This window comes from Hypomesus nipponensis, chromosome 18 (assembly GCF_054491055.1).
Source record: "Hypomesus nipponensis isolate SF chromosome 18, ASM5449105v1, whole genome shotgun sequence".
Classification (NCBI taxonomy): Eukaryota; Metazoa; Chordata; class Actinopteri; order Osmeriformes; family Osmeridae; genus Hypomesus; species Hypomesus nipponensis.
In genome coordinates, this window is record NC_140378.1 from 12,888,778 (window position 1) to 12,899,084 (window position 10,307).

Sequence of the window (10,307 nt, forward strand, 5' to 3'; positions counted from 1 at the left end):
CTTTTGATTTCAAAATCATACAGCTCGAATGTTCATAAAAACCCACACAAGGACTGAAGGACATAAATAGGCATTTTAAAGGAGAGGGATGGCTAAGTACTGGAATGTTTTGGGGTGCCTGAGGATTGTACGTAATAGGGTTGCAGCTGCCATTATCTTAGCTGTCATGCCTTACAGGGAAGACTAGGAAGTTGGGGGGGTGGAGGAGGAGAAGGGTGGAGTTGGAGGAGGAACATATGGAGATCTGACTCAAGGCACTCGATTTGTTAACAACTGCACTCCAGAATTCACTTGATATCAGCAGGTAGCGGAGTTGAAGGAGATTGTGACATTCTAACCCTCAGTGCTAGCCATTGCTTATCTGACCAGTATTGGACAGAATACAGATAAATTCATTGGCTCTGTTCATGCCCGGTGTGTGCTGCTTGGCAGGTCCTGTGTACATGATCGAGCTGAGGGGAAGTTTTCCACTGGCACAATATCGACGTCGACAGGAAAGTGTTACAGCTAACCTTTTGAGAGCCACACCGCTCAATATCCTTCCCGCTATGCTACACAATGAGATGGATCAGAAACTGATTTTCCTCATCTCAATTTGCTGCTGATTTCATAGATGAATTACGCCCTCAGAAGCGATTAGGAGTTCATTATGTTACTCACGGCGACTAGCGAGTCGGTAATGTGTTTATCTTTCCTCCTTATGCAGTTAACCCTTGAAGGAAATGACTGGCTCACGTCTTCCACTCACCTGCAGCTCACACTGTAGCCACTGCAGACGTGCTCTCTGTGGGCCCGCCCCTGTGTGCTTCTGTAGATAGGAAGTTAGGTTAAGTTTTGTAAGCTGTCACTCAACCAAGACACTCACCTTTTTCTAACAATACAGTTAGAAAGGTTACTCTGTGTGATAAGGTGAGTTTAAGGTGAGAGATGTGTAGGTTCTGTGTGCACGTGTGTGCTTGCATGGATGCATATGTGTGTGTGTGTGTGTGTGTGTGTTTGTGTGTGTATACACACTGGTGTATTGGAGCAAGTCTCTTATCTTACAAATACCTTGCAGTGTTTTCTGAGGCTGAAAGTCACACAGACTTTTGATTTCGATTTATCTCTGTCATTCCGGGCCAACCATTATCGAAAGATTTGTGGAGGCACAGTTGTGATATGCTGCTGCTGCTGCTGTTAATCCTTAGATTTAGATATCCATTTGACCTTATGTTATTCTATCCCCACTTGATATCACAGCTAGAAGTCTGTGGCTGTGCTGAGTCAATTCTCAACAGCTCAGCGCAATTCCTCTGTCCTTATTCATTGCACCTGTGACACTCCCCCACCCCTGCCCCAGCCCTTACCCCTGCCCCAAACCAATGTAGGGGGAAGCCATGCGCAAACGGCAACAAAAGATCTCATAGCGTCCTGCCCCCCTCTCCTCTGCACCTGCTTGTGTTCAGTCACCACACTGGGCTGGATGACTGTGAAAATCACCAGTTTCCAAAGCCTTCTAATTAAAAAGTAGCTATCGCAAACTCAAATACCAGGCATATAACAGACATTATTCCGGCAAACTAAACACCTGGAAAATGGACCAAAGTGTAAATAATGCTCATCAATTAAACATGCCTATTTTGTCAGCCATAGTTCCATTGACATTGTGTGTGTCATCTGTCAGGTTTTAATAAACAATGCATTGTACTTCACTGTTGTAGAGTCCAGTCTTATAAACAACTTCACAACATTACAGTGATAACACTATCACCATTTTATTCTAATTGTAATCCACTAAATATTAATACAGGTATGGACAGGCATGGAAGTCATCCTGAAACAGCAAGCATCTGAACCTTCTCTGGAAGCATAGAAAGCTTCCAAGACACAATCAGCAGGAGTTAGGTCTCGCCACATTTAGGGGAAACACTTTAAACATCACTCCTACCACAACATGTCTGTTATACACTTAGGGCCTCGTTTACGAACAGGATTGCGCCCATTTCAGGCGTAAAACAGAGATTTCTCCCGTCTTTTAACCGTGCGCTAATAAACGCTAAAGGGCGGAGTAAGGCACTGATTGCCCGACGAGGATCTGGTTTGATAAATACCACGCAAAATGCGGAAATCCACAGTGCGCTATTTTCGGTTGGGCAAAGGTGCAGATTAAGCTGCGGTCGCAATGTTAGGAAATGAGGCCCTTAGACTCTTGTTATAGGGTTCTTGTACTCATATGAATTTCTTATATACAGACAGAGCTGCCAAGATAGATTACCAGTGGCAAAGGATACTTGGCAAGATCCATTTCCTCATTAAATTTTAAACAGGCAAAAAAAGCTCTTTGCCAGAGTAGCTTCTAATCCCGTTCTCTTTCTACTAACAACTTTATTTGATGAGAGGGCAACAAAACATCCCTGCCTCCCTGTACTCCTGTTTTTGGATGATGCTTGTGTGTGCCTCTGGGACCTTCAGTAAAAGTACAATATCTGCTCACAAAAACCTGAAAGTCAACAGGGAAGAATTGGGGGAACTAGAGGCTGTTTGTAAATTCCGAACCTTGGTGACAACGTCAGAGAAATTAATTAGAATTGCATATTGAGAATAATAATTGTAGACCTATTGTAAACATATTCTACCACAGAGGCTTTTTGAGTGGATCCCAGCAAAGGACCTATTTTGCTGTGTGTGAGGCCGTTTTTAATCCATGCTGGTCCATAATTGACATTTTCTACAGAGAATGACAGCCAATCAGAAAGTCGATGAGAGCCATTCATAAGCAGGCTGAGGTCCCCAGAGTGGGCGCGGCAGGCAGGCAGAGTTATTCATGATCCCAGCCAGCCTAGAAAGTAGGCCACTCTTAACAACAGGAGACTACCAGGTAGATTAGCAGAGACTTTAAATCGCGCAATCCATTATTAAAGGCATTCACTTTCAGGGCAGAGAACTCCTTTAATTGTCACTAACTGGATCGAGTCTCCATCTCTGTGTGCATCTATAATCTTCAATTTATACGACACTAAATTGCCTGTGCTTTAAATCCATCCCCGGTGGCACTATGTAATCGTCGTCAGCAGCTTTTGTTTGAGTGGAAGATAGCATATGTTCTGTGTGGATGTTGGGCTGGGCGTTTGGCTCATAATTTAGATGTAAAACTCACAGGCAATCGTTTGATTCCTGATGAGTATCTTAATAAATCATTACAGTGACTATAAATAGAGAGTTGCCAAGCAGTTGTGAAATTGACTTCATGTATTTATTTATGTTAAAGCAACAGGAATTAATTATGAATGCTCCGTGACAAGCTAAACATTCTTGTGATGGGTGAGAGGACTGAGAATTTGGGTCAGGCTCCTACTGCACTCAGAAGACAGCTTGGACAGGTTACCGTAGCAATGTGGTGACATGATGTATGCAGAAATGTATCTATGCATGTGTGTGTGTTGGTCGAGAAAGACAGTCAAAGAGAGAGAACCTCCTAAATACATCAAGTGTGTCTGGTTAGTGTGGTCTCAAATCAATGTTCTCATATTATCAATAAATACATTCTGATTCTATCAGAAATGCATTATAGAAGATACCAGAAAATCATTAAACACTTGTTTCAGCTGTGTTTTAGCAGAGTATAGAAGCACTCTAAGAAGTCAATATAAGTTATTTGGTTTCAGTAGTTAATAGAAAAAACTGTGTGGTGTTGCTATGGTTACTTGACATAGGTTACCAGCTAGCAAACATGGAAACATAACAAGGACTGAATATTCTTTAGTGATTAGAAATGATCTTACATTGCTTCAGAGCTCTGATCAATGTTCCCATACCCAGTCATACGCTCCACAAATTGACAGCGACAAAATCTGGAGCATGCACAACAATTCCATGAACAATTCCATTCTCTTGATGGTTGACGATGAGGCGGAACGGAATGTGTTGAGAACCTCTTGATATGGGCACCATGACATTCATAGTGTTATTAATGCATGGTGCGCTAGATCCCTTTCTTTTTCTATCTCTCAGTTGTTTGTCTACACAGAGCGGGAGAGAGAGAGAGAGAGAGAGAGAGAGAGAGAGAGAGAGAGAGAGAGAGAGAGAGAGAGAGAGAGAGAGAGAGGTATGAGAGAGGTATGCCTATTGGCATGTTGATAGTATTGCTATTTAAATGAATTGCTGAGATCAGAAGGACAGAACATGACTGGCATGTAAATTAATCTCTTTAGACCGAACAATAAGAGTACCATCAGTGGTGCTATTTACTCAGAAAAAAACAGTATGTAAATTGTGACATTTTCTCTTTCCAGTTCAGTCAGTTTTACTGCCATGCAGATATCTGTGACTGAATCCCCCTTTTCTGCATTCACTCCAAAATGCTCTAAAAGAACATGAGTGGCATTTTAGTCTTTCAAGTACAGTAAGTTGATTTAAGTAGATGGTGGTGGTTTGCTCTTCACACACCCTGAGCAGTCCCCTCTGCATGGGCATGAGCGTCCTCCAAGCCCCTTAAAGGCAACAAGTGCCTTGCAGGTTTCTGAATGGTTCCATGATTGGAGAGAAATTTCCTTTTAAGAATACCATGGTGGCATTCTGTACAAAGCTAAATTATACTTTGTTTAAAGGTTATGCAAGTTTTAACTTTACTGGATGAATGGTGTTATGCAAGTGAAAGAGAAAGAATAAGCTCCCTGTGGTGAAGGATCTCAGCAGTTTCCACATGCTCATGCCACCATGGAATGACGGTTGTGTGAACGATCTTAAGCCACTTATCCCAATGTGAGCCAATCACAGGCTGCCCTCGTACTCAGCCAGAACTGAGAGGCTGAGACTCTCTTTGAGGGCCAAGCAAAGTCTACAGTATATGTATTCTTAATCCTTCTTAATTTATGTTGGATTTATAGTAAGGTACTTTCTTCAGGCACTTCAGTCTAATGTCTACCAATTGACTATGGCTGTCAAGCCCTGATGTTAAAAGAGTGGGAAGAGATGCTGCTCCTTGCTAGAGCGTCGTGAGTCGTACTGGAGGGTGGGCTGGAGCTGTTGAGACCAACGGTCAGGGTTTTATATCACCTTAGGGCTCACAATGGGGACACACAAGCACCATCCTCTTAAGCACAAACAGCACTCACACTGGGAACACCCTGAGGGGAATATAGTCCTCTTCTCGCACTTAAACTGAGATAGGCTGTTGAGTTTACTGCTCTGAAAGAAATGCAGGTCGCTGTATGATTATCTTCGCTCATTCCTCTGTTGAGATAACAGTTATTTTATGGATAGTAAGAGGAGGATTCAGTGTGTTGAAGAGTTGCCTGCAGTATAATAGGCACAGCTTGTAGATTCCTCCATACATCCAGACCACCTGCCGAATCTTACCTCGGATGATGCTCTCTCCTGTGGTTCACCTCTTTCTCTCACCTGTAACGGAGCAGAGAACAGCCACATGCTCGATGTCTCCTTACAGCACCACAGTATGTCGTGATCAACCTTCTCCTCTCTCCTCCTCCCCCCCCCCCCTCCCACCCTTCCTCCAGCTGTACATCCAGACCACCACGCTGACCATCTCCATGAACCTCAGTGCCTCTGTCGCGCTCGGCATGCTCTACATGCCCAAGGTGTACGTCATCATCTTCCACCCGGAGCTCAACGTGCAGAAGAGGAAGAGGAGCTTCAAAGCCGTGGTCACGGCCGCCACCATGTCCTCCCGCCTGGCCCAGAAGCCCGGAGAGCGGCCCAACGGAGAGGCCAAGACAGAGCTGTGTGAGAACCCTGCCACGACCGACCCTATGAGTGAGTCTCCTGGTCCAACTGCTAGCTTCTCAGACCTTATGAACTGCGATGTGTGTCTGTGTCTGTGATATTCTGTTGTATCCTGTGTGTGTTGTTGATCCTCTATGTCTACACAGAAGGCACAACGTTCAGTGGGATTTCCTGAGTCTATCCCGGGTAGACCCACTAAATGATTTGTCTGATTTGTGCTGAAGGAAACTCAAATACCATCAACGCTTCTCCTTCCTCAACGCATGTTTGTCAGACTGCCACAGACCCTGTGAGTCACTTCTGTTGAGGGAGTTAAAGGGAAGGGAATATGTCATTAGGCCTCCATGATTCGCACAACACTGAGGGTCTCTGGTGGGCCTGGAGTCACTTAAAGACGGATTAGATTGTGATTATGTCAACAAGGAAACCAGGAAGTAGAGTGGGCCAATCCTATCTATTCACTGACTGTTTCAGTTGGCCCCTAGGTCTTTACACTTCCTGTAGAACTGTAGGGTTTTCAACATCACACTCTAATCCCCCTTTCTTCTATTCTTGAACAGTATCAATGGTGTATTATATTCTATTCGGGAAATGTAAGGGCTTTGCTTGTCTTTGGGGGACCTGCTTTATCTGGTTCTCTGAGATATGGTAAGACCTCTAGCTTTAGAGAGCAGTAGAGGCCAAAACAGAACATGGTGGGTCTTTTCTTCAGAGCACAGAGTAATGTCACTGTTCAGCATTAGGAGCGCAAGAGGTTCAGGATACACCTCGGTAATGGAGCCAGTTAATCTCAGCCAATGACTGTGTGTCAGTGACACCACACCACGTCTGCTAGGCTGTAGGCCTGATCCCGTTATCTAGAGACAGCAGTCAGACTATCACTGGAGCAAGGAGGCCAACATCACTGGTGGGGCCACACAGCAAGGGACTTGTAGGAATAATCACGAGTAATCAGTAGGATTTGAACATTTGATATTCACAATGGGCGGGATTAACATAATGAATCCATGCTAGACCTCTGTTCCCTCAGAAGCTTGGTGCTTGTTATTTAGCTCAGTCCATAAGATTGACAGTCAATGCTAATGATACATCTGAGGCCCCCGATGTTTCCTGTGCTGCCACTAATCATATGGCCCTCTCATGTCTCATGTCATCAACAGGTTCTCTACTGCACTTCTCTATGAATAATAGCTATGCCATGACAGCCCTTCATGGGAGATTCTCCAAACATCCATACTCATTCGACATGAGCTGAAGCATGTGTGTGTGTGTGTGTGAGCGTCCATATGCATGTGTGGTGGAATTTGTCAGAGGTGGTCTTAGGGGAAACGCAATTTGCCTCTGTCACACACATGTAGCTCACGGAGAGTGCACACACACTGCTTAGAGGGCAAACCTCCACAGCTGTTGTGGCTGCGCCGAGGTCCCCAAGCAGGGCCTGTACAGCCCTAATGGGCCTTGTCTCCGAGAGGCCCTCCCAAACGTACACTGTGTCATCTGCTCTGCTCGTCTCTCACCTTCTGTCTGCCCTACACCCACGTCTTCTCCCCCCCCCCCCACCTCCCTCCAACCCCCTCGCCTCTGCCACCCCCTCATGCCCTTCTTTTTTAGCAGCAGAGGGAGTGACATTTATTAATGACGAATTTATGTGCATGACCGCCCTGAAACCTGAGCTGCAGCTTTGTGGCCCCAGGAGACTGTCCGTCAGCTGCTGTAAGCATCAGAGTGCCGGGGCCCTCTCAGGGCACATCACCTCAGGATGAGGCCTAATGATTCCTAGGATAAGTACTAGACTAAGCATTAGGCGCACCACAGATTGGTATTGATACGGCATAAGATCTGTATTATTACCTGTCTTTGAAATATGCCAGGTAATTTGAAGATATTGGAAAAGCACCTTTTCTGTTCCAGTACTGATGACATGCTGAGATGAATTGAATACAATCATGTGTGGATAGTTTAATGATTTTCCAGTTAATCTTTGCATTATGAACAATCAATACTTTGATAAAGCAATGCAGTCACAGAAACACAGAGAAGCAGAAAGAGATAGACAATACTGTTCCCATTCAGTGAACTCTTAACTCTGCTGTAGAATTTAGAGGTTAAGATGTGTAGATTTCCATTTCACACACTCTCATGCCAAGCACACACCGACAGATAAAATCATTACTTTCTCCTCCAAAATAAGTCATACTGTAAGCCTGCACCATGTTGTATATTTACATATGTTTTATTCATCACAGTCACTGGCCAAGACTACAAAATAAGGCTGTTAGGAAGTGGTACGACTTTAATTGCATAGCCCATAGGAGTTGGTCGCCATGGCAACATCAGACCATCAGCAGTAGATGGAGAGTTTACAGCAATGTCTCTGTTTAAGAAACGCAATGTACATCGACATTCTCCAGGTCTGACTGGTAGCACTGCACAAGCACACACACACAAAGATACAGACACACATAGAGACACACAAACAACCTAGGCACTCAGCCATTTTCAGATCCGTTTCCATAGCAATCCATACTGGGATCACGTTAAATGCCCTAGCATTTGTTAGGTGCCCACGTATGTGGTGTTTGTGTTTTTGTAGCGCCAGTTAGCAACTGAAAATAGAAACCAAGTTCAACACAGTGGCGATGTAAAATGTTGTTCTAATCCTACCAGTGTTGCCTTTGATTGCACACTGTTTGGGATTTGTTATTAATTATGCTGCCTTTCTCTCTATGTCTACATTTTGTATTGTGTGATTTGTCTTGTTGGTGATCCTAAATGCCACTTTTAACCAATAACCCCATCTTCATTTTCAGGTCAAGCTACCAAGAAAACATATGTGAGTTACAATAACCTCAGGATCTGATTGGCATGTAGGAAACCCTCCGTCTCCCACCTCTGTGACGTTCCAGGGGGAGGAGCCTCAGTAGAGAGAGGGGAGGCAGATTGACCTTCCCACCTATGCACTACCTAGGACTGTGGGTAGCGTCAGCATTCATGACTTTGTCACTGGTAAAGAAGGAGGTGGATAAGGAATGGCAGATAGTGCACATGGGAAGTATGTGGAGGTAAATACAGCCAGGGAACAGACTAGGAACAGGCCCGGTTCTGGAACCAGACTGGAGGTTCTGGGTTTGGACTATTCCACCGATGTCTGAGCCGCTTCCCCGCACCCTGTCACAGTCAGTGAACCACTGAAGGAATGTCTTACTGGCTATATCCATGGTCGATCAACCTAAGTACCACTGGGAAGAGGACAGTAGGGCTGTTTATCAGAGTTTCTTTTAAAATATTTCATTAAAGCCATATTCTCTTGAAGTATCCATTATATTTGTTTTCCTTAAGTGTGATTTCTTAAGTTCCTTGTGTATGATATATTTTGTCAGCATATAGTCTGTTGAACACCTTGAATAGAAAACTCTACTGAAATTATTTTATTTTATAGAATCAACTAAAATCTAATTTTAACACAAGTACTGTAACTATTTCAGAATTAGGTTATGTATTTTTATTTTTTGTAAATAGCTGAGAGTATTTTCATGTTTGAGGTACAAAAATTGTATCTAATGTATATTCAATTGGCTTTGAATGGAAATGAAAACACCAAGTGTTCACATTGCATGTGTCAATGTATGTCTGTTCTATTTGATGTAAAAACAAAACAAAAAAAGGAATAAATTCAGAAAAAGAAAATGAGCTAAAGTATCATCCTGCAGTTTATTCCTTTCTTTACAAGACAATTTATCATATGTGACAGAATATGGCTTTAATTAGTTGTTCAATTGACCCTTCTGTTTCTGCAAGCATGTCTGTTTTCTATGGTTTTGTACAGGGTAAATTTATGATTAATTATCAGTGGTGTGGAAAACTTTAATATCGAAACAAACATGCAAGTAAGTTATGATATTGTCTGTCAAATTATCCACATGTAATAAAATAATTTTGTTATCTTTTATACAATTAATTAAGGAATAATGGCATGGTTATTTGTGTGTGTGTGTGTACTGTATGTGTGAGCATGCAGGTATGTGTGTGAGCTCGGTTGTTCGAAGGATAAAGCATGAGCCGTTTGCACTGATGCATAAATAATGACCATCAATCAGTGTTGTGTTTATGAGTTTCCTGTAAACTGATGAAAATGTCATGTGCTCATCTAGACCGTCACCCCCATGAATGCCACATTATCAGGCTCACTGAGCTATGCTGTCATGCAGAGGAGAGGAGATCCTTGGAGAGTAAGAGAGAGGACGTCCACTAGGAGGTCTGTCTCCCTTCTTCCGCCGTCTCCTCCGACTTGATCTCTTTTTCATTCTTTCCCTCTTTTCTCTCTTTGTTTCGCCTGATCCTCTCTCTGTTGTTCTCTTGTCCTCTCCTCGGCTCTCTCCCTATGTTTGTGTGTCCCTCTCCTGAGAAACTGCCCTGTCTCCCTACACCAACCTACAGGAATAATAAAACATGGCAGATCAATTTGTCGTCCTGACAACAAAGCCTTTATGAGCTAAACACTATTTATTTTTATCCACGCCTGAAAATGTAAGCTTTTCAAAATGTCTACATTGATTACAATACATCAAACATCGAAGTTCTGTTTC

General features: G+C 43.4%; 1 protein-coding gene across 3 annotated transcripts in view; it reads left to right on the forward strand.

The window, feature by feature from the left end:
* LOC146252202 (metabotropic glutamate receptor 7-like) overlaps positions 1 to 9,679 on the forward strand; it is a 41,942-nt gene extending 32,263 nt beyond the window's left edge. For 2 of the 3 annotated variants that reach the window (XM_084679449.1, XM_084679448.1), the window contains exons 9-10: positions 5,496 to 5,751; positions 8,532 to 9,679. In XM_084679449.1, coding sequence (XP_084535575.1) covers positions 5,496 to 5,751; positions 8,532 to 8,581 — 306 coding nt within the window. In that variant the 3' untranslated portion in view covers positions 8,582 to 9,679. Of the gene's footprint in view, positions 1 to 706; positions 910 to 5,495; positions 5,752 to 8,531 lie in introns of those variants that run through there. The other variant, XR_014732017.1, reaches the window with a different exon arrangement.
* The last annotated feature ends 628 nt before the right edge of the window (positions 9,680 to 10,307 follow it).